This window comes from Canis lupus, chromosome 13 (genome assembly GCF_011100685.1).
Source record: "Canis lupus familiaris isolate Mischka breed German Shepherd chromosome 13, alternate assembly UU_Cfam_GSD_1.0, whole genome shotgun sequence".
In the NCBI taxonomy this organism is placed as follows: Eukaryota; Metazoa; Chordata; class Mammalia; order Carnivora; family Canidae; genus Canis; species Canis lupus.
In genome coordinates this window covers 46378002-46402506 of record NC_049234.1, presented here as the reverse complement: position 1 = coordinate 46402506, position 24505 = coordinate 46378002, and the positions used below count along the sequence as shown (strand labels likewise).

The following is a 24505-nucleotide window of genomic DNA, read 5'->3' as shown; positions in this document are numbered from 1 at the left end:
CAGATGGGATTGTCCTGCTTTCTGCTCCTGTGTGATCCAGGATGGTAACCAAAAAGCTAGGTTTGCAGCCTTAAATTTATTTCCATGACAACTGACTGTAATATCACAAATATTGGATTATCGAGTGGTTCAGGATGAAGGTTAATAAGGAAGATTCCTGTTTGAACAGGATCATCCAAAACCAGCACCAAAGGGAATATCATCCGAGCTGCTTCCAGCCTTGCGTCCTTTTCAAAAATGTTCTCATTATCCTGAGAGCTTGCTTTTGATTTTTTGAGGGTTTTTGTTGTCATTAACTGTTTAATGTTTTAATTTGGCTAATTATGTATTTATCCCCCTCCTCCCCTGAAGGTGATGGGGCAGGGGGAAAATGATTATTTTTAGTAACAGAAGCCCCCCCCCCCTTAAGAAGTAGTCTCCTCCTTCATTTAATTCTTCCCGCATAAATAAGATTTATTTTGGCCCTGCAGTCAAAAACATCTGTACTCCGTGCTGGACAAACATCTGCTTTCCTACAAGGGCTGCTGGCCCTCCCGACGTTCCCTGAGCCCACGTTGCTCTCTGAAAGCCCCTCCTGGGGAAGAGAAAGAAATCAGGGTGGGAAGGGAAAGCCCCCTTATTCTTTAGCCCAGAGCGTCTCCGTGTGGCCTCCACAAGTTACTGCAGCAGGAAGATGAAAGAATCCAAACTGTTTACCACGTTGCTCTTCATTTCCCCCACCTCCCCCAAACTTAATGCCTTTTTAAAGGCAAATGTATTTTAATGAGCGTGTTGTTTGATGAAGTAGTCGGACTACAGAGCCTCTGAGAACAGCTCTACCGTCTTGGAAGACAGGCCGGTGTTAGTGAGCATTCTGACTTGAGTTATTTTTCTAATAGTGATGGAAACCATGTGCTGATCAGTTTTCAAAGTCTTATCTGAACCGCCTGATGATGGACAACGTGCTTTGAGAGATTTAGCTTCTCCTGGGAAGCCTGCCCTGACTCTCATGCAGCTTCCTCCAAAGATTGGGTTAGTTGCAATTCTTTTTAGACTTGCTTCTCTGTATCCCTTACTAGGTTAGAGATTCCCTCAAGTCGGAGTTGTTAGGGATTCCCAGGGTGTAGGACAGTGCCTGGCACATAGTAGGTCCTCAGTAAACACTCAGTGAATGATGGGTGTTTAAGGACCAACTGTTGTGGATCAGAGTCATAAAATCCATGATCTTGGTCTGTGTCCTGACCATCTGAGTATATGGTTAGTCTTTATTACTGTGTTTTTCTGTACTTAGTCTTAGAAAATTGCCTTAAATACAGTGAGTTTTTCTTAATGAAAAACTAAGGTAGCAACTAGTAGACCCTATAATAATGCTGGACATTTTGACATAGTTCCTGTTCTCCTTCCCGAATTGCTGGCTTTAGGTTTGTTTTGCTAAATCATTAGCTTGTAATGTCTACTTTTTATTCAAAACATCTGCCACCCAGTATGGCACTACACCAGTAAAATTTTCTAGTGGATACTATAAGCTCAGAGCAACAAACAGTGCCATGTACCCTAATAGCAGGGAGTGCTGAGTTATGCTAGTTTGCAGAGAACAGGGACCCCTAACCATTTTTTTGATTGTCCACTTGCCATTTGCAATGAAACATGCTATGCAAGAAACACTTTTTTTTGGGGGGGGGTACCCTTAACTATTTTTTGAGAATTGAGCTAGGTCCCACCCCACACATGTATCATTCTACAAGCATTTGCTGATTTCTTCCTCTGTGTTTGGCATTGTGCTAGGATTACAGAAGCACGTAGGATCAAGCCTGGGCTCCCTAAACCTCAAGGGAAGGCCGGGGAGCCCTATGAGGTGCTTGATAAATGCTGGGTAGATTGAATTCAGGGCCTTTTTAAGGTAAATGGAAACACCTTTGTGTTTTGCAAAGCTGCACAGAGAATAGTGTCTTGGGTTACAGGGAAAATAGCCAGGCAAATAATGTCACAGACCACACTTAAAAACATTTAACTTGGGCAAGGCAAGGAAGGAACGCTTGGACTTTAGGTGTGGCTGGTAAAAATCAGAGACTGTAACTATAGTCCCTTTCTTCCCTCCCCATCAGTGTGGACCACTGACATTGACTCCCCCAAAACACTGAGACTTGCTTTTTCAGGCTCTTATAAAAGTTGTTCCTTCTGCCTAGAAGAGTCGCTGCCAGTCCATCTCCAGAGCAACTCTCCCCTTCATCCTGGAGGAGCCCCCCTTCTCTCACAGTGCTCGGTGCTCCTGCATCGGAGCACCCAGCACACATTCACCCGTTTCCCTGTCTGCCTCCGCTGTACGACCCGGAGCCACGTGTGCAAGAGTTTGTGCCTTGCTTAGCTCCCACCACTCGTTTGTCACAAGGCTTAATAAAGATGTCCTGATCAAAATAGTTGATGGATGAATTCCCAGTGGCTCTCCCGTATTGGATCTCTCTGTATGTGGCTTTAGAAGACCAGGTATTTTTTTAGTCGACTCTTTTCATTTTATGCTGGAGGAAGAGACAGCCCTTCTCACATGGATGAGGGGACTATAAAATCCCTCACTGCACAGAATCCAAGCAATAATATCCTTTCCTTCAGTGGTAAACAGGGGAAGTTGCTTAAAGTATTGGAAAGTATGTTTTTCTAAATAAAAAGGATTTACTCTTGAGCCTCTTTCCTCATCCATAAACAAGGGGTTGGGCCTAATGATCTCAGAGGACCTTCCAGCAAAAGTTGTTCTAGGAAGCCACACCGTAAATACTATAAAAACCATCTCATTCTGCCAAAATTCCACATAATGTTTATTAAGATTTTGTGGAGTCCTCATGAGTAGTTTAGAAGAGACTAGCCCTCCAGTAGCTCCCATCTAGTATACAAGACCTAAGCGATTTTTGTGGACTAAATGAATGAGGGGGGAAAAATGCAATAAGTGAGATGTATACTCACTCTTGATGAGATTTTCAGGAAGGAAAGGGAAACCCGTCTGCCAGGGCACAAGTGGACATTTATTGTGAAAACATGTCATTTAAACAGTTCCATTATTTATTTACTTGGGAAATAGCCCATGAATCTACCATGGAAGACCCTTATACTAAGGGAATTCGGCTCTGCACGTAGCGTAGCTGTATTCACCGGCCAGTACTTGATAAATGTCGCGAACCAATGACTTGATGGAGTGTCCTTTTTTGAAATTTAGTAACATGGAGTCCAAGGAAGGTGCTGGAAGGTGTGAAGGACCAACGGTCTCTTCTAAACAGGTTCCTTTCCTCGTGTCTCTTAGAAGGCTTTTTTTTTTTTTCTGGGGGCTTCTAAGAGTTTCCAAACACGGAACTGCAAATGTGCTTGTTGTCAGCGAGGCCGCCATTTGGAATTGGTGCAGCAGCTCTGTCTGCAGATCCTTCTCCACGAAACGGCCTAAGTGTGGTGCAGTTCAGTCTAACCAGGGCCCCTTCCTGTCATAAATAAGATTACTTTCATTTCACTTGTGGAGTGTGCTATTCCTCAGAGTAATGAATTTCCTCTGTGCCTTTGAGCACATAAACATGGTTTTCATTAGCTTTCTCTCTTTAAAAAGGGGGGGGGGGAGGCGAAGGATAGGGAGGTGGAAGGAGGAGAGAGAATCTGAGCAAAATTAATCGACGTCAATTAACTCCATAAATGCAGACGGTTATTTTGCTGACTGGCTGGAACCGTGCTTGTGAGCAGTACCAGCAAGGCGCTGGCTGGTTGGTCCCTTGTGAAAAGCTCTGAAAATGAAGTCAGCACATATTTTGTCCTCCGTGAACAAAGAAACAGAGAGAATATTCTTTTTTGAATCTTGTTTTAAGACTTGTATCAAAAAGGTGATCAGGCCTGGCCTCCAGGCCAGACAAATAGCCCTGGGTTCCTCTAGATTCATGGAGCACATCACAGAGCACAACTTCCGGGGCCAGGATGGGAGAGCTGTCTCTGCTTCTGTCTCCCCTGCCCTTGCTGTGTGTGTGTCTGTGTGTGTGTGTGTGTGTGTGTGTGTGTGCGCGCGCATGCACACGCGCAATTTTAGACTAATAAGATATCCCAGCCTTTCCCAATTTCAGATTTACCCCCTTGAGATTTATAAGTCATACAGTCCATAGCACTAAATATGCACTTGTTCATTTTTATGGCTTGGAACCTCTGGTCCAGGGGGGACTCATTACAACCCGGCTGAACTTCTCTCCTTGCTGAAGGTACGTACTTGAGCCCGAAAGCTGTTTAGGATCCACTGACCCTCTGACTTCAGCCAGGATATTTTTTTTTTTTTTTTTTTTACTGTTGTTTTGGGAAATTTGGGGACAGAGAGTTGAGGCATGGGGTGTACTCAAATCATCCGGGAGTTAAGTCGTTAAAGGGGAAAAAAAAAATCTAAAACTGGCTTTTTAAAATTACTTGTTCTTGATGGAAAATCCATAGGTTTATCTTTTCGGAATCTTTTCTGTCTCTCCAAATCAATGTCTATTTCAGCCCCCAGTTCATAGTCTGTTGTGTGCTTATTTATCTCTCCAGAGAGGGAGAGATAAAAGTGACCCGAAAGCATCAAGGAACTTCAGGTTGTCACTGAGAATTCACTGCAGACAAAGTGAGATAAAGAGCTGGATGCAGGGGTGCCTGGGTGGCTCAGTGGTTGAGCATCTGCCTTTGGCTCAGGTCATGATCCCAGGGTCCTGGGATCGAGTCTTGCATTGGGCTCCCCGCAGGGAGCCTGCTTCTCCCTCTGCCTGTATCTCTGCCTCTCTCTCTGTCTCTCGTGAATAAATAAGTAAAATCTTAAAAAAAAAAAAAAAGCTTGATGCATTTCACAGTGAGGCGTTTTCCAGTTCAGCGTTGACCTCCTGCATAGGTGTCCTTGTAACACTTGAGAGGTACAGCTGGTTTCCATTTGAAATGGAAAGGATGGAGTCCTTGAAGGAGCCAGTGGCTCTCCTAGGTGGAGGCTGCCTCGCTGAAATGTGTACAACACACGACAAGTTTCCATTTCACTTAACTGTAGTGCAGGAAAGTGTTTCTGGCTTGTTTTTGTTATGAACAGAGAAGAGCATCGCATATTAAAAGTTCCCGTAGTTGTTTAATATTTGCTCAGTAGTGCGCGAGTCCCTAATCAGTCCTTCTCTCCCGTAAATCATGTCAGCTCTGTCACTGTTTTCATTGGAAGCATGAATTGTAACGTTGAAAATCTCCCAGGACGGTAAACCTCTGCAGCTGTGGAAGGCTGGAGCTATTTACTGGTATTATTAAAGGAACCTGAGTGACTTCTTGGGGGGGGGGGGGGGTGGATAAGATGGAGTGAAATTCATAAGGTGCACAGAGATTTAGAAGGAAGGTTCTATTATGAGCACAGCTCCACAACAATATCCCCGTAGAAATAGATACAGAAGGGTTACAACTGTTCCATGAATTGGCAAACACAATATTTTGCTATCATTGTGCCTTTTTTAGAGGGAAAAATAGAATCCAAATGTTAAGCATAAAATTTGACATATGTGCTGCTTTAGGACAGTGTTTGAACTGAATGCGTCTCTATTCTATTCTATAGACACAAATGTCGCCTTCAGTTCCTAACGGCATCTTGAAGGGTTTGCCACTGATAATTTTACGGCCTTAATTCTCCTTGGAAATTTAAAATTTTCATAATCTAAAGATGTGACTGACTAGATCTCCTCCTGCTGTGTGGGGATCTGAGGAATGTCTGTAGAGTACAAAGGATTTGTTGAAAGGGGTGGATTTCAAGGAATGAGGAAGAGAAGAAAGGACACTGAAAACTTTTGCTTGGCTGCTGAGACCAATACTGTGCCTAAGACATTCCTTTTCCAGAATATTTCTTTGTTCATTTATTCATTCCTCTATTCAGTCATTCATTCCTCTTATAAAGTGTTTATTGAGCATCTACTCTGAGCCCTAGAACTATGCCGGGTACTGGGAAGTCTAACTCAAAGGCAGCTTGCCCACAAGGACAGGGCTTTCTGCCAAGAATGTTCTGTCCTCATTGCTGAAGTCCGAGAAGCAGCTGGATTCCCCAATTCAGCCTTGACATTCAGCAGAACTCAAGTGTGTCTGCATCTAAAGGCACAAGCCTGGGTTTTTTGGGTTTTTTTTCCTAATTCAAGTATAATTAACATACAGTGTTGTGTTCGTTTCAGGTGTAAAATAGAATGATTCCACGGTTCTTTACTCCGTTAAAAGCACAAACCTGTTTGCTTGGCTGCCTTTCGATTGCCGGCATCTTTGCTATTGTGTGAAAGCCATCATTTATGTTAAAGGCTATCCTCCAACTGGACATAAATCTTTGTCATATCTAGAAGAAGCAGTGCAAGGACCTAAGAAACAGTTTATGAAAAATACTTTTTATAGAAAATATTTGTAAGTCATTTAAAGGAAGGCATTGTAAATTTGGCATAATTCCAAAGTTAGCTGTCGGGGATAAACATGAAGAAGATCCTGCAAAGCTATAGACATGTAGTAAATGTGTTTTCTTTGGGACCAGGCAGAATAACAATTAGGGAAGAAACTTCTGAAATATCAACTCAGCAAAGCAAATGCAAGGTTTTTTGGGGAATCAGCAATCCTGTGGGAGACTGGACACTGGGAGATACAAGATAGGGTAGATGATCTCTAGCCTGATCTAGGGCAGGAAATGAAACATAAGCCCTTGACTTAGATGATGTGCTTCAACCTATCACCACAGCCCTGCAAAGTCCAATGGCCACTGAGCCCCTGTAGGCCAGAGGGCCAACGGAATGTTGGGTGTTTGGCAAAGTTACAGGAAACCAGGCTGAAAGCCTATACAGAGCCATCGTGTGTTCCTCCCTGGAATGTGTATGATGTCCCTGGTCTTGTCCCTCAAGAAGGACAGTTTAGAATTGGGCAAGGTTCAGAGGAATGCACTTAACATGGTAAAGGGGAGCAAGAGGTGATGGCCAGAGAGGACGCCTGCTGTATTAGGAAAAGACAAAATGGATGAGACTTTTTTTTTTTTTTTTTTTTGTCTGGATGAGACTTTTTCGTCTAAGTGGAGGTTCGATGAGTTTTGGCTATAAAAGAAGGTTACACGTAAGGTCAACTCTGAATCTCAGTATTGCTACAACCAGGGAGCCAGTCAGTCGGGCGGGGAGCCTTGAGCATGACATTTCCCTTCTTTCCACCCCAGTCTCCTTTTTAAGCCCCATTCCAGAGCGTGTTCAGCAGCACACCTGTCCCTCCAGATGCTTGCTGAAGGAAAGGTATTCTTTGGCCAGGTAAGTCTGAACGTCTCCGCATACCGTATCTTCCTCCAGTAGATTTGCTCTTTGCATTTGATATCAGAAGCCCCAGGGTATCCCTAAGGAAAGCCTGTTTACCTTTTGTAGATCTCAACCAGCATTTCCCCAAACTCGTTTGACCGTGGAATCCTTTGTTCATTGAGCACCTACAGGGACTTTTGAAAATGTTTTTGGGAAAACTGAATTCCAAAATCCTGGAGGTCCCTGGAAGGAAGTTAGTCCCAGCCACAGGAAGTGCTGCCTGGCAGGTGGAACTTGTTGCTTCTAGAGCTCCTACAGGAAGAAAGTCATGGTTTGCAAGGAATAGGGGTTTATGGCTGTTTACCGACGACAGTGGATTTATCAAAGGTGATTGGGAGGCGAGGCCACCAGGGAAAGGCACTGTAGTCCACATGTGCTCTTTGGAGCTGCTACTGAGACTCAGGTCTCCACGTCAGGGCTTAGATTGTTCCATCAGGACATAATGTGCACCACCAAATGGAAAAGGATGTAGAGAGCAGCTCATTTAGGTTTTGGCTGAATCAAGCAGATAGTTCTGCGTGTTTTGTTTTGTTTTGTTTTTAAGATTTTATTTATTTATTCATGAGAAACAGAGAGAGAGAGACAGAGACAGAGACACAGGTAGAGGGAGAAGCAGGCTCCACACAGGGAGCCGGACGCGGGACTCAATCCCGGGACCCCTGGGATCATGACCTGAGCCAAAGGCAGATGCTCCACCGCTGAGCCACTCAGGCGTTCCCCCGCCACACACTTTTTTTTAATTATAGACAATTGGGAAACACTCCTCTTGGGCTCCTTGGCCACTCTCCATTATTTAAACTTCGAGGTCATGTCCATTATGTGCTTTCTATAGGTTGTCTCCAAAAACCTGGCTAAGCGTTCAAGTCTAACAGTTTTGTAGACTTGTGTGCATGTTTCTTTCCCTCTCTAGAAACCTCTCGCTGTTTCGCCTAGTGTTTTATACGCGCCCCTCCCCATCCCCTGGGCCTCCTCTCTCTCACTCCCCGCCTCACCAAGCAGGTGTGTGCAGCCCCAGTGTCCTTCCAACACCGTAAAATGTTTTCCTGTTCTTTGTTGGACTTTAGGGACAGCAAATGAGTATAATAGGTAGAAAAACGAAGGCCTGAGCAGCTTTCTTGCTCTCTAACCATGTCAGCCTCCGTTCCTTCTGCTAGCTGTTCTCCTCACTCTTCACTCTGCTTTGTGTAGGGCTGGGGGAGGAGGGAGGGTCACCCCCGTATCACCCGGATCCGTGGGCTCCATTGCCTCTGGCTTCTGGTTGGCACCAGCTAATGGGGAAGCATCAGCAGGAGATTTTAGGAGGCAAATGAGGCTGGGTGCTCATCGCCTCTCCTCCCGTCAGGCCAGCCTCCCACAGCGCTCCTCTCTCATGTTCTGGACACTGCTTGCTTCCTTCCCTCACCTCTCAGGTCTGGGCATGGCCTCTGTGGTCACTAGCCCTGGAGTCTTCTACGTCTCCTTGCTCATGTCCTTAAGCCCTGCCCACATCTTTGTATGGAGCCCTTTCCTTGAACTCTCCTCACATTGCCCAGCTTGAACGTGTCCCCTGTTTCCTGCGGAGTCCCTGACTGAAACACCCACCTTTCTGTGTCCTTCTCTGTCTCTGCCCGTGACACTGTCCAGAGGAGCCCAGCTTAGGTTCGCCTCCAAGAAGCCTCTCCATCCCACATGGGCCCCCTCTTGGGATGTCCTAGTTCTTACACTCTGCCCTATTTCTAAGCCCCTAAAAATGCTCTCTCCTACGTCGACTTGAGTGCACTGCGGCTGAGGCTCGCCATGCTTAGACCTGATCTCTCATGGGTGTGCAAGAAGGCTGGCTGCTCTTGGCCACTTATAAAACTTTTATAGAGTGCTTCCAGACACTGTCAAGCAGGTTATAGAGTGAGGAGTTGGGTGCTATTTTTATGTCCATTTTATAAATACTGATGCTCACCCAGAAAAGTTTGCTAGTGGGCCCAGGACACACCCATAGTGAATAATGGAGCTAGGATTTGAACCTAGGTGGTCTAGCTCAGAATCCAGGCTCTTAACACTCCACTAGGCTACCTCTCACAGTGTTAACTTTTAAAAAAATGATCATTTTTTAAAAGAATGATCAGTTATCTAAAATTCAGATTTTGGGGTGCTTGGCTGGCTCAGTTGGTAAAAAGTGTGACTCTTGATCTCAGTGTTATGAGGTTGAGCCCCATGCTGGGTGTGGAGCCTACTTAAAATAAATAATGATAATAACTAAAATAAAATTCAGATTTCACTTTAAAAATCTACATTTCTAGTGTCTCTTGAAAAAATGAACTATCTGGCTGTTAGGACCCATAGGCCATTGCAACAGTGGGCCAGAAGTAAGTAGGAGCTGACCTGTTTGGGTGCGACCTGTTTGGGTGTTGACTCACACCCAGCCTGGTCCTGCATTCATGTTCCTTCTCAATGACCACATGAGAGTAATTTTTGTGTGTGGGCTTTTGGAAACCACTTGCATGCCCTTCTTAATCATTATCCCACATGAACCCGTTTCTCTAGGTAGATAAGTTTGAGGAGGGCAGCATTTATATTTCAAGCTTCTCATATCCCCTAGCACAGAGTAGGTTATAACTTGATAAAAACCTGTGAATTTGGAAAAGACAACTTGTTTAAGTTCTCTAAGTTAGCTAAGCAAAGTAAGTCAACAAGGACATGGCAGGCATCCTTGCCCTTGGACTGGGTTTAATCCCTTAGAGCAGTCTCCCTATAAAGCCTAACAAGTCAAGTCTATCATATTCCTACAGTATAGCTGCTGATGGCAATATTGCTAGCACTGCTGACTAAAGAATATGGACCTCACGTCCAGGCCCAGTGGCGTGAAGTTTGGGGGAGAGAAAGCAGCCACTACTTGAGAGAGTTGTCAGGGAGGGGAGAGCAAGAAGGGAAAGGGAGGTTTCAAAGAAATTGAGAATATAGAGGAACTTAGTGCTAATCGACCTGAGTTCCAGAAGGCACAGAGATTTGGAAGCTGGTCAGAGGGAAATGGAGACCAAAGAGGGAGGTGCGTGCAGAGCTCTCGAGAGCAGGAGTGATGGGGAATGACAGGGAGTTTGGGTGACAGATGTGACAAGGAGTGCAGGACATGTTGGGCTTAGTCCTGATGATCTCCCAGGCAGATGTTGGGGTGAGATTGTGCATATTGAAGGAGAGACCGGGGTGGGGGGGGTGGGATTTTGTCAGCAGCACACAGAGCTTCAGGCCCGTCTTTATTTCTCTTTCCTCCCGGAGTGCGTAGTGGAGTGTGTGACACACAGAAATGCTTATTCAGAGGCGGGTGTCACTCTGGAGTACACGGCAGAAGGCCTTGTGCAGAATGATGACTTTGCCATTTGTGAGTGCACACAAAATCTGGAAGATTTCGGTGAAATTTGGATGTTACTATAAAACACGGCTAAAAAGCTTACTTTGGTCATGTTAAGAGCACGTAGTCTTATCTTTTTCAGTGTGATTCTCTCTGGGTCTCTTTGATTGCAAGTTTTATTATTACATCTTGTTATAGTTTGACCTGCCCTTGTGGGACCAACGGACTTCAAGAAATAGATGCCAATTTAGGGAAATGAATCATCTTTCCAAAAACGGGGGCTGGTGTGTTTATAACGGCGTTATCCACATACCTGCCAATAAAGGAACCCACAGAGCCTATCGTGCTTGCAGCTGTCTCTTCAGTTTAATGTACAAGGAGAGGAGGGTCTCACAAACCCTTCCTCATGAGTAAGAAAAACTGTAGGCGGTTGGGGGCCAAGAGTTGGCCAAGACTTGGGGCTCTTGGTCCTTGCTGAGTGGGGTCAGATGCCTGACCGCGGCCAGGCAAGCCAGGGACTTTCCCATCAGCAGAGGCCAACTGTGGGGGGGGGAGGGAGGTCACACTTCTTCCCTCCCCTTGGGATTTCATGGAAAAGTACCGAATTTGAAGATCTCTTCAACATCTCTTGCATTGGCCTCTATGGATTTGGGGAGTGCAGGCATGATGAAAATTAAGAGAAATCCCCATCTCTCAAGAACAGGGACCTTTTGGGGTGGTGGAGGATAGGGGTGTGGGGGGGTCAGGGAAAGATAAACCCTGAAAATACCCCCACCAGTGAGCAGTGTCTCTGACTCTCCACCCTTCTCACTTCCAGGGGTGTTCCAGGGTGTCAGGAGGAGGACTCACTTTGAAGAGTTTCTAGGATGCCCCCTAAAGTTTAAGCAAATATTGAACCTTCTCACCACCCTGCCCTCATTTTGGCCTTTCTTTGTCCAACCACACTTGGCATATGACCAGTACTCTCAAATGCCAGCTGAAGCACTTACTTGTTAGTTGTGTGACCTTAGGCACATTATATACCCTCTCTGTGCCCTAATTCCTACATCTGTCAAGAGGAATCATACTAGTACCCATCTCGTAGGGCTTAAGTGAGTGAGCACCTGGCATTTAATAAGAGCTATGCTAAGTGTTAGTTATGGGACTTATTTAAATGACAATGACAGTGGGGGTGGGGGGTCTCGCCAGCCACCCGGTCCCCTGGAAGAAAGATCTAACCAGGTTTGCCCTAATGCTTCTCTGTAAGTGGACATTGGTGATTGGAGTCGCCCCAACCTGGCCTCCGCACAGCGCCTGTTTTACATCTCCCTCCACACTCTCCAATCTTCTGGTTCTCGGGGAGCTGAGATCCCCATGGGTCGGACAGCTCCAGACCAGAGCGAGTCTGAATCCGACCCCAGAGGTCTCCATCGCTGACCGCATATCGTGTGTACGTTGTTATTCGGTTTCCTTTTGTGGCTAAGGACTGGACACCTAAGTACTGCTTCTTTTTATAGAAGGCTCTGACTAGCACATTTGCTGATTAAAAGGGAGGCCTCACAGAACATTCATTTTGAAGAGCATAGTAATACTTAAGAACCAGGACTATTTCAGGCATTTACTGCAAACTGTTTATTTCCTAAAATAAGGAGGGCATGCTTTCTGTTTACTTCCTCCTAATGAGAATTCCTCAGGAGTTTGAAAGCTGTTATTGTGCCCCCTCTCCCTTCCCCCCTATATCAGCCCTCCCCGGCCAAGAAGCAGCTGACCACTGTCATCCTTCAAGTTGGCATTTACCTTTGAAAGGAATTCTCCTCCTCTCTCCCGTTAGGACTGGAGCAAGCTACCTTGGTTGACCAAATGTATATCGAAACCTTTCCTGTAGTTCAAATCCCGTCACAGATTCCTCTCTCCTCTGTGAGGTAATCCTTGCCCCCATCGATTATGTAAAATCTTTCCTCCTGTCCGCTGTTTCTACGCTGGCTCAGGCCTTTATTGTTGGGCATATTGCTTTAACGTTGAGTGACTATTTGACAGCACCTATGCCAGGCTAAAGATCTAACCACAAACAGGATTCTAGAACCCTGCTATCTAACAGAACTTCTGGTGGTGCTGGAAATGTTCTGTATGTGTGCAACCCACTGTGGTAGCCACTGGACGCGTGTGGCTGTTGTGCACTTGATGCATGATGAGCTCAAGTGAGAAACTCCACGTGTAATCTTGTTCATTTAAATTTACATTTAAACAGTTACACGTGACTAGGGACAGCATGGCTCTAGGTCATAAGCCTCCTGAGAACAGAGGTCTTTCTCTTCCATTTATTGCCATGCTCCCAGCACCAAGAACAATGCCTGGCATGTGGTATGAAGAGAAGAGGAAAGGGAGTTGGGGTATGGGAGGGAGCGGGGGGGGCAAGTTCTCCATCCTTGTAGAGCTCAAGATATAGCAAGAACCTACCTATTTGTTTACAGATCTTGGAGTCCGGAAGGCAGGGATTGACTTTTCTGTGCCCATACCCTGAGACCTACAGTCTAGAACCATATCAAGGCCATAGGAGGTGCTCAAGAAATGCAAGTTCAATTGAACCAGGTCCTGAAAAAATGCAAGATTGGTAATGGTGGTAATATTAATAATAGTAGCGGTTATTGTTATTAGCAGAACGGAAAGTTACACTGTCTCTTGCTCTGACAGGCAGTGGCGGTGCTGTCTGGTTCTCCAGACCTTCCAAGCCAGCAGGAGAATCTGACTTTTCTGACATGTCCTCACCTTTGGCTCCCTGCCTGACTTGGTCGTCCAGCTACATACCAATTAAACCAAATAATACTCGCCTCACTACCCTCAAGCTCCTCCTCTATCTTCCCCCATAACCATGGATTCCTTACTAATGCCCTCCCTTGGTGCCTGTCCCTGCTCTGGTGCTTCCTCTGTCATACCGTACCCTCTGGCCTTCCTCTGCCTCGCCTTCCCTTCTTGGCAGCCAGACTCGCTGGCAGATTATTCTGTGGTCACACTAACTGCAACACCACTTAATAGCATATAACGGGAAGAACAGTAACTTCAGAGTTAGCCTCTGAGATTCAAATATTAGCAGGGCACCTGGGTGGCTCAGTGGTTGAGCGTCTGCCTTCTGCTCAAGTCATGATCCCGGGGTCCTGGGATCGAGTCCCGCATCAGGTTCCCTGCAGGGAGCCTGCTTCTGCCTCTGCCTGTGTCTCTGCCTCTCTCTCTGCGTGTCTCTCATGAATAAATAAATGAAATCTTTTTTTAAAAAATGAAAAAAGAAACATCAGCTTTACAGCTTACTGCTTTATGTGAACTTGGGCTAGTTACAAAACACTTAGATCATCAGTTTCCTCATCTATAAAGTGGCAGAATAATGCCGTTCTCATAAATGTACTAAGCTTGAGACATGGTATGTAAAGCTCGTAGCACAATGCTTGGTGCTCAGCAACTGTCAGCTCTCTTCCCTCTGTGAATATACCTACATCCACCTATTCCTAAACACATCAATACAGGTGAATTTAAAGCCAATTGGGGTATTCATGTTTTAATTGCACGTCACCCTTTTGCATTCTCCTACATACCTTTTCCACTATTGAAAGATTAAATGACCAAAATAACAATCTAACTCATTTACTCTTCATCTATAAAACTGGTTTAATTATTATAATAAAGGTAAGCCTGGTCTTGGTGCAGTATTGTAGAAACCCCATTTACAAGTAAGTAAAAGGCAAATTCTCATCTCTTCTCTCCACTGCAAACCAAGCAAACCACGAAATCAAGCCAAACAGAGAAAGAGGACTAAAACAGTGGAAAACCACTCAGTAGAAGGCAGGAAAGTAGTGAATTAGGGTTAATTTCCATTCCACTGTGCATGTCTTGACTGTCTTGGGAGAAGGGGCCACAATTTACTCACAAATGATCACCGTAGAGCAGCCCCTTGAAGGAGACACCTACGGCTCTCCGTGGGCTCCCTTCCTCCGAAACAAGCATGAACTCCCTGCAGCAAACGTAGCCCTCAAGGAGGAAGCCAAACCATCCCACACAATTGCAATTAGCTTTGATTACTGTATTGCAAGATTATGTTTGAGGAGCATCAAAAATGCTAGTTGTTTTTGTTTTACAGTGAAAGCAGCCAGTGTCATGGCATTTAGTGCGACACCTGAGAATTAATGACTGCAATGCCAGAAGAATTCTAGATCCTTTCAGATCAGCGCTGGATAGGCTCAACTCTGGTCTTAGTTTTGCCATCACTTAGCTGTGTGACCTAGAGTAGGTTCTTGAGGCTGCAGTTTCCTTATCTGCCAACTGAGGAGGCGGGAGGAGGGTAGCTGTTCTATTGTATGATCTCACCTATGACACGTGTGCGATATGGTACGTGGCTACTCGGCATGTGCAGGGACAGTATAGATCACTGAGGATGCTCTGAAGCATCTTTATAACTGATCCAGAGTAGGTTATTAGACCACTTCAGCCTTTGGACTGAAATGCAGCTTAGGGATTCCAGTCCATTTACAGGCGTAGGAAATAAAGAGATGTAGAGTCTTCTTCATCTTGGGATGGAGAAGTATTTTTATGTTTCCCCTTTTTTCTTGTAGAACTTTAATGCCATTGCTAAGTTTACCCATGCAGTCAATACATGCACAATTCCCTCTGTGGCCTAAGCAAGGTGCTGAGCAGTGTAGAGTTGAAGAAGACCACAGGCCTGTCCACAGGGGCTCAAAGGCCAGAACAAGAGATCAACACAGTGCCCTGGAGCTCAGGACCGCCCACCTCTGCCCTTGGAGTGGGCAGTGGTCTCCTGGGGGGGCGGGGGTGGGGGCCTTGATGACTGGGTACGATTTTCCAGGTGGATGGAGCATGGAGGTGTTGGAGGACATGGCACGTTCGGAGCACTACATGTTGCTAAGTGGCAGCGTGGTCTTCACATGCGTGTGTGTGAGAGAGAGAGAATGAGTCAGGAGGTGTGACAGTCACAAAAGGCCTCATATGTCAAAGCAAAGGCTTTATTCTAGAATCAGTATAGAGCTGCTGAACGCTTAAATTAGAGGAGCAGCCTGATTGGATTCTCGGGGCCACATTAAAAGTAGAACTTTCCTTTTTGGAATCTGTCCACTTGGACTTTTAGTGCCCGCAGCACTAAAGAGAAGAGAAACCTGACCTCTTAAAGAGAAGCATGACCTCTCTGGGGATGGGACCTCGAATTCTTCTCTGTCACCTTGTGTGTGATTTTATTAAATCTTAGGGATCATTGCCCCAATGTTAAAAGCATCTCTCCAATATAAGAAAATCAATGAGGATAGGATTCATTGTGCATATTTTATCTATTTTAGCACTTGTGTCGAGTGATTCCCCGGCGAGAGTACTGTGCGAGGGTAATGGTCCTACGATGACTCGCTGCCCTTCCCCTGGAGAGACCAGGCCTTCTCTCTGCTGGCATGAGTCCACCAACGCTGCTTCTAGGACGCAGCGGCCAGGACTGGGTTGGCCTGGAAGACAGACCAGACTTCTGGGTGTCCTAAGGCTCGGTTCTGTATCCCGGCAACCTCAGGACTCAGGCTTCGTCTTTCAGTCCCCCTTACCCTCTGTGCACAATCCAGCTGGGCCTCTAACCTGGATGCGGTGGGACAGGGCACACTCAGATGCCTCAGGGACCACACCAAAGGGAGGGGACCGCGTCCCATCTGAAGGGGTGACCGCTGCTCGGCTCCAGCCGATTGTCGCCAAGCCTCAATTGCAAGATCTGAGTTCTTGAAAGAAGATGGAAAATCCCAATTTGTCTGTGAAATCTTTTGATTTTTTTTTCAAATATTGGAGACAAGATCTGTTTGTGACCCCTGGGGGAACTCAAGTATTTATCGCCTGACTGCCCGGTAGGCCTTCCAGGTACGCAGCTCTTCTGGCCTTTCCCATCCTGTGCTCTCCTCACACTGGGATCCCAGGGGACACCCCCTGAGAGCACTTGCATTCAGAGCTCCCACCTCCCCCAGCATTCCCAGCATTCACGGAGGCCCTGCGAGATCCCGAGCACTGTGCTGGGGCCTTGATGCTGAAGGGAAGGGCCAAGATGTGAACAGTGCAGTCCCCGGAGAGCTCCTGCTTACGCGGAACACACAGGTAAACAGACTGTGTCCCCGCTGATCTAAGTTGGGTATGGAGTGTCCCAGGAGCTCAGAGACTGTCACTGCCCGGACAGCCCAGCAAGGACCAGAGAGGACAGTGAGGAATTCATCCTTGATAGCTTTTGGGACTGTCCACAGTGACCTGACTGTCACGCTGATCCATCATCAGCAGACGGCTCTCCGATGACTTCAGAAAGGCATAGTTAACCCAAGAATTACAGAAGCGGACATGAAGTATAAAGCCCAAGGTCAAAAGGACAAGAATATGACACAGAGACTCTTCCTATCTTAGGTGGCAATAAACTGAGAGGCCTCATTTGTATTTCTGATGCCTTATGTAAAATAAATTTTTCTTTTGTTCTATGCGTGAGGGGCTTGGAGGCAAAAGCTACTGCAGTATTACTTTAAGGCTCCCCTTGATTACCCAAATGCCAGGCTCGTAACATTTCTACTGGAGGCTTTGGCTTAGGCTTCACAGCGTGAAAGCCAGATATGACAGGTGAGGGGAATCCAGCCTAACACCTGGGGTTGGGTGGAGGGTAGGGTTTGTGGGGGGCACAAACGAAACAGTACAAACAAACCAGCTATTCTCAGCTGGATCAGCTCACAAGGTGTGATTTACACTGCAGAGAGCAAAGGAGGCTTCGTAATTTTCCTGGCATCCAGGTGTGCCAGACTTTAAAAAATCAAATCCCTTTCTTCTCTCTGTTGGTTTGCATGCCCTGTGAAATGTCAGTTGCCCTCTAAAGAGAAAGCGTGGTACGTGGTTTCCCACACAGCCCTGGCACTTGGGGCTTCCCCAAGACGGAGTCAAAATCGGTGACTGGTTGTCTAGGTGGCACACCATTAATTAACAGTGTACTTACTTAGCACGAGATCTGTGGGAACAGTTGGTACAAACTCTGGTTAAGAGCTTTCCGGTGGGTTGGGCTGTATTCAAAACAAGACCTGGGGTCCATGGAAAGCTTCCTGGAAGAAGCAACATGAAAACTGAACTCGATGGGTAAGTAGGAGTTAGCCAGATGCAGAGGAGAAAGAAAAGAATGTTCGGGGTAGGGGAAATCGCGTAGCATAGGCCCTCTGGAGGGGACAAAGTTCCAAGCTGGCCAAGGCTTGAATGCAGGTTGGAGACTAGTGAGAAGTGAAGCTGGGGGTGGTGGTGGGGGGATAAGCCAGGGCCAGATGGTGAAGGGCTTCCAGAAGGCACCCGGTGTTTAACCTGAGGCCTCCCACCTTCCCTTTGAATAGGAATAGAGCACAAGTGCTACAGCACATGGCGGAGGGGGCGGGGGGCAGTAGGAGAAATGACCTCTTCCACATTAAAGTATGATGTCCCCCGCTTTCAGGGTCCAGGGGAAAAATGTTCTGTGACTGTTGGGCATGCGTCTATATATGAAGTCAGCTATGTTGAATGTGGAATATAAGCCTTAGTTCTATTTGTTTTTACAAATAATTCATCAAGGTAGAAACCAAGGCAAAGAAAAATTATTGCCCCATCTTGTGAATAGACCTCCCTCAATTCCTTCATATTGGTGTTAACCTCCCCTGACCCTGCCGTTTTATTAACACTCTGCCCTCGTCTCCTGGGCAGGAGGAATGGAGTGGAGTTATCCTGCAACTTGATGACTATTATTAAATCGAATAAAAACGAGTTAATTCATAATCCATTGCTTTTAAAACTGTGGTAATTCTTACTAGTAATGGACTGGATTTTCCTTTGTTCTTTGAAATAAGGGATTCAAAACCGAGTAAACAGTTTTCAGGCACAGGTGATTGAGATGCTAATTCTATGTGGTCCTTGTCAACTCAGCGGATCCCCATGGATTTGATTTGCCAACATTCTCTTGTCCACATGGAAAGGTCACCTGATGTTCTTGAAAGTAATAATCGTTCAATTCTTTAGAAATCAATTCCTGATTATTATCCCTTTAATTGTTTTTTTAAGATTTTATTTATTTATTCATGAGACAGAGAAAGAGAGAGAGAGAGAGAGAGAGGCAGAGACACAGGCAGAGGGAGAAGCAGGCTCCATGCAGGGAGCCCGACGCAGGACCTGATCCCAGGTCTCCAGGATCACACCCTGGGCTGCAGGCCGTGCTAAACCGCTGAGCCACCCGAGCTGCCCTCCTTTAATTGTTCATTCAAGTTTCCATTCAAATTAAATTTCAGAGGGAAACTGTAGGAAGCATAAGCATGGTTGGGTTTACAGAAGAGGATAAGGCACTTTTTGCCCAAGAGGAGGATTTGCCCTGTAGACATCTTTTGCTCCAGCCCTATGACTCAGGGACGGTTGGAATGGGTTATGATGCCCAGAATGCATTCAGGCGGAACAATATTATTAACACTCCATGTCATTATCATCATCATCATCATCATTAACTATTATTGAAAGACATTTGAAATAGTATTTTAAAGCATTAGGTTAAGTAGTCTAATAATCAAGTACTATTTTAAAACATGTAGATTTTCAATTATTGCAGAATCAGAAGTACATGCACGGCACATTTGTGATTTTGTCATTCATGGCAGTGATGACCAAGCATCTGTTGTCTTTTTGTGGGATCCAGCCAGAAAGGGATTCTTGACTATGGAGAAGAGTGGCTCCCATCTATGGTTATTTCCTTGGCTGAGGACGGAGAGGTAGGCTCTAGGAAGGCAGAGCTAACTCTTTTGGAATTAATATTCCCTTTGATGTTTGTGAACATGGGACTATGCATTTGAGAATGAACAAAGGGGATTTAACCTCTTATGGGAGCCTCCAGAAGGCCAGTGTGACATCAGCCTGATGACTACAACTTTCTCATGATGTAAAGTGCTCAGAGGGACACCCTGCAGATAAATTAATTCTTTCTTGAAATACAAGCAGCCTTGCTGCCATTTTCCCATTGTTTGGTAACATTTTATAATGCTTTATCTTTAAAGTAATAATACTTTCTATCTCCTGTAAGGCTGGGGGTCGTGTCTGTCTGACTCCGCCCTGCAGCCCCACACAGAGGAGGCCCTGACTCAATATCTGATGAATGATTGTTAAGACTTCGCCACTTCCAAAAAAATAAAAAATAAAAAATAAAAAGACTTTGCCACTTCCATGTTAAGTGCTTTCTGATGATCCCAGCCTTCGCTAATACCCAAAACTTTCTTTGTAAACTATTCCCAGTTTCACCACTAACAGTGTGACCTGGTCAAATAATCTCTCTGGATCCTAAATCAATTTATCTCTAAAATGAAGAAATTGAGTTTCATCAACTCAAAAGTCTCTTGGATTCATACTAATATTTTACCGAGTGTTTAAAAGGATCACATCATCTAATAAGGAAAAATATAGAAAAAAATAACATTATTTATTGCTACTTTTTTTTTTTTTTTAGATTTTTATGTATTTTAGAGAGAGAGTAAAATCTGCACAAGTCAGGGGAGGGACAGAGGGAGCAAGGGAGAGAATCTCAAACAGACTCCATGCTGAATACAGAGCCCAGCATGGGGCTCAATCCCATGACCCCGAGATCATGACCTGAGCCGAAGTCAGGAGTCAGACATTCAACCGACTGAGCCACCCAGGGGTCCCATTTATTGCTACTCTTGATTAACAGTGAGACCAAGATATCATCTTGACTTTTAGTTAAGTCTCTCTTAAAAAGAGAATTTACCAGCATCCCAGATCTCAGAATCCAAGAGAGGCCAGGGATCCAGGCCTAGAAGATCCCAAAGGCAAAGGCAAACTATTTCTCCTCCTGAAATAGTTGGACTTTGGCTGCAATTTCTTATCTGACCATCTACACTGGTGACCCCGTTACACATACAGGAACCTCTGGGTCTCTTTCTGCTTACGGCCTATTTCCCAGGAAGGTGAAGGGGTGTCTTTTCCCCAGGCCTCAAACCCTGGGCTTGGCCCTTTGTACCTTTTACCATTCCCAAGGCCGAGAGGAAAACAAGAAAAAGTGATGTCAGAGAGTGTCTCCCTGAAGGCTGTAGGGCGCTTGTCTGCATGGTCCACTCCAGACCTCCTCCTCCTGGTTCTACTCCAGAGAAGGCCCCACAGAAGCAGAAGGCTTGTCCCTCCACACCTGCTCCCAGGAAAGACCAGAGCACACATGACAAAAGGCTTTTTGTCTTTTTATTTTTTGCCATGGGACGTTCCTACCACCGGGCCCACCCGTGTTTTCCCAAAGCTCTTTTATCCCTTGATCCCACTCCAGAGGGTCCCTGTCTTGAGGGTTGGGTGGGAGGAGGGGAGCCTGGAGCTCTCTTCAAAAGCTCATGTGGAGCCAACAATAACAACCTGCTATAGACAGGCAAGGGCACAAGGGAGAGATTCCAGAGCGGGCTCAGAGGGATACAGGCCTTAATGTCTCCAGTGCCGCAGCCGAGAGAGGTCCTTGGTTTGGGAAAAGAAGGTCATGGTCCCCTGAGCCAGACCTAGTTAGTACTTGGCCTGAAGTCATTATGCATGCCCCTGTAGGAAGATAAAAGTCAAACATTTGAAATGTCCCTAATGGCACTGCTATTCCGATGTTTTAGACACACACACACACACACACACGCAACCCTACGCTCTCTTTGAAAAGAGATTTGACTGTGCTTCCAGTGAGTAGCTTTTCCAGTAGAAGCCCTGGAATGCAGCCTTATCTTCCCCTTCTCTTGGGCTGATCCTTCGTCCTGGCTGCTGACCTTTCTCCTTCCTCAACACGAGGCAGTCGCTTGATTGGGAAGAGTAACAGATGCAGACAAGCCTAATTTGTTCTTGGCAAGAACCACAATCTGCATTTCTGTGGGGTCAGGAGTATCATAAATAATTCATAGGGTTCTGGTTTTCTGAGATGTGATGGGCCAAATTAGCCAGAATTTCATTGTGTTCCCCCCAAACCCCATCCACCCCTGTAGCCGCTTCTGCCCTAAGCCAGCATCTCCCCCTCTTATTCCTTAGAAGGGGAAGGGAGGAGAGCTCTCTCCAGATGAACATAAAACACATTGAGTTGGTATGTGAAGATGCTGTGATGCAGAAACTGGGACATCTTGAAAGGCAAAACATAAAACAGCATTTTTAAAAGGGAAAATCGCTCCAATGTGTTTCCAGTATGGGCCCATAGGCCCCGGGCAGGAGGCTGCAGGCCCTCTCGGGGGAGTCCGCTCCAGCTGGATGGCTTTTCTCATCTCTCTTGTCCTCTTGTCGTCTGCGCAGCAGGGCCCCGAGATCTTTTTGCTCCAGCTCCGGAGACAGTGGGTCCTAAGGCTCAAAGAGGCTGGGAATGTCAGCGTGACCCTCTGAATGCCTGTGGCACCCTCTGTCTCTTTTGCATTTTAAAAATTCAAGTAATAAGCCCAGCCTGACTCAGAGTTGTCAACCCCGTCATCCGGAGTGACCTGTCCTTTGGGACTTAATTCCCTTTTAACCAGAGATTGAGGAAGAAAGTGACTCAAAAGGCAGACCTTGGTCTTCTGAGTAATGTCATTGAGGCACAGAGCGGTGGCTAAATGGACCAGAGTGACGCTTGGGCTCCATCTGGGGTGGACAGAGACCCCAGCTCAGAGCATCCGCTGGCATCAGCAGGGCGTCCCGGCTCACTGCCCACTGTCCTGGCCCCCCAATCCCTGGAGAGGAGGAGTGGGGGACCCCATTGGCTGGCTGTGTGTGGGAGCCAGGCCAGCAGTGGAATGCACCGGGAATCCCACTTATGTCTACCCTTTCTACCTCAGGCTTCACGTTTGTCCCTTCTCCCTCCCCTCTGGCCCTGTCTCTGCCCCTTCCCTTTGAGATGGAGTCAGGGGAGGTGTCCATCCCTCAAAGTACACAGTACTTAGCAGCTTTCAACAAGGTTTGTTGGGAAAGGCTGAAGGAGATGAAGGGTTTGGGGATTATCGATGACCTGCTATTTCTCTTCCCATTTTACTGAGACGGGGCGTGATGCTCATCAATTAAGTGCTTCTCCAACAGCAGTGACTCAATCTTGCTTCTTGCTTTTAAGAAGCATCTAGAAGGGAGACACAGTAAACACAATAATCACTCCATGGCGTCCATTTGCTTCCTCTCTTACAGTAGGTATCATTCAGGGGTGAGTTAACTTCTTCTCCAGCAACAGGCGTTGGTAAGATCATTGATGCGGGAGAGATTTGTAAAATTGTTTTTTTTTTTAAATGTTGATGACAGTGATGAATACGCTTTCTGATATTACGCAGATACCCTCATTCTTTACTAGTGTAATGAGGTGGATTCCTTTGCATCGTCAACAGTGAGAGCAGAAAGGATGTCAGTGTACATGGCTCTGTAGAGTCTCAGGGGCAGACAGGACTTCCCTGGGCGGCGGCCTGTGTGTGTGGAGAGTAGGGTGGAGGAAGGGAGAGAGCTGTGCAGACAGAGGGCAGGCCCCACCACCCGACGTTCCCGGGGCGCGCGTGGCTGATCCGTGCTTACCCGGCCTCTGGGGTGAGGCCCCTGGGTCAGATGGACCACATCATCTCTAAGTTCCTCACTGAACACTGTGCCTCCCAGCCCATCCTCCACCTTTGACAGATGAGGACACCGTGGCCAGAGCATTTAATCACCCCATCCAAGGTCAGTTCTAGCAGAGCCAGAAGTAGAACCCAGTTCTCTGGCTCTGAGTCCCCTGGGCTTCCCACTTCCCCACTACCATTTCAGGGTGGCCAGGGACAGTGTAAGATGCTAGTGAAGTGCTGGCACTTTGCAGAACAGTAAATTAGCAAGGCAATGTGAAGGAAAAGTAGGGATCCTCTGACCTTGGTCACACAGTCCATCCAAAATGTGTCCAGAACAGCCCGGCTTTCTGGTATACCCAGTGGTAACCCACAGCCCGGCGGATATTTGTCATTTCTCTCCCAGCCATTCAGGGGAGCCACCTACTAGCCTGAGGGTGCCCCCTGACCCAGGAGTGGCCTCCACGGCTGCCCCTTCCAAACCCAGTTGTCTAGAGTGGGGCCAGCCCCAGGACGGAGATGGGTGGGGGGCCGGGCAAGGCACATGGGTACCCCCAGCTCCTTCACCATGGCGCTCCCAGCAGACCCACAGTTTGGGGCACTAGTCATCTTTTTGATAACCCCAGTTCTCTCCTACACTTCCTTCTGTCCTCAGCTCTTTTGCTAAGGGTACAGCTCTTTTTCTGTCAGGTACGAAGCAGTCTATGAATAATTTTACCGTCAAGAAATATACTGTACCTGTCTTCATTAAAATGGCATAGCATTTTACTTTCACCAAACAACCACGTGTCCCAGCCCCTTGTCCCTGTCCTTGTTCCCTCAACATTCTTAAAGCAGTCATTTTGAGGAGAGAAACAGCATATGTAAGAAAATTACATGGAGCCTATGAACACACTTAAGGCCGAAACATAGAGCCGCGTTCAGACAGGCATCCTGGTGAAAGAGCCACTGAAAGGATTTTGATGATTTAGTTGCAGCATGTAAATAAAAGATCTGATTAAAGAAAAAAAAAGTATATAAGAAAAATACACACGTTTTAAGGTTGCTTGGGCAAATGTATCCACTGGACAGACCTGTCCATGTTTAAAGTTTGTACCCTACCTCTTTCCAAAAGGATTTAAGATAGCTTCGGGTCACATATCAGCAGATAGAACGATCTGAACTCAACATTTTAATGCCAGTGTGATTTCCTGCCTGCCCAAGGCTCCCATTTCCACAGTCACACTACCACCCCAGGTTCTGGAACCAGAGAGAATTAAAAGTGCTTCCCTCGCAGGGCAGTGGGGCGGATCAATGCCAAGTCCCCTTGAGGCTGGTGCTGTTCAGAGGTGAGGTGGTGGTAAGCAGGCTCTTCATCTGTCTCCAGTGACGTA

The 24505-nt window shown here is 46.4% G+C and overlaps 1 protein-coding gene and 2 long non-coding RNA genes across 8 annotated transcripts in view; 2 read left to right on the top strand and 1 right to left on the bottom strand.

The window, feature by feature from the left end:
* Positions 1–12631, bottom strand: part of LOC111098616 — a 29293-nt gene extending 16662 nt beyond the window's left edge. Inside the window, exon 1 of the long non-coding RNA XR_005369018.1 lies at positions 12379–12631. This is a non-coding gene — a long non-coding RNA (uncharacterized LOC111098616). The remainder of the gene's footprint in view (positions 1–12378) is intronic.
* The window catches only part of SCFD2 (sec1 family domain containing 2), a 413820-nt gene that overhangs the window by 288134 nt on the left and 101181 nt on the right, over positions 1–24505 (top strand). Inside the window, exon 6 of one of the 6 annotated variants that reach the window (XM_038556086.1) lies at positions 15915–17068. The exons of the other annotated variants lie outside the window; for them this stretch is intronic. Within the exon in view, the coding sequence (XP_038412014.1) occupies positions 15915–16336 (422 nt within the window). The 3' untranslated portion in view covers positions 16337–17068. Of the gene's footprint in view, positions 1–15914; positions 17069–24505 lie in introns of those variants that run through there. 6 annotated transcript variants of the gene reach the window in all.
* LOC111098615 lies at positions 11819–15901 on the top strand. Its single transcript, XR_005369017.1, has 3 exons — positions 11819–12942; positions 13053–13170; positions 13273–15901. It is a non-coding gene; the product is annotated as an uncharacterized LOC111098615 (long non-coding RNA).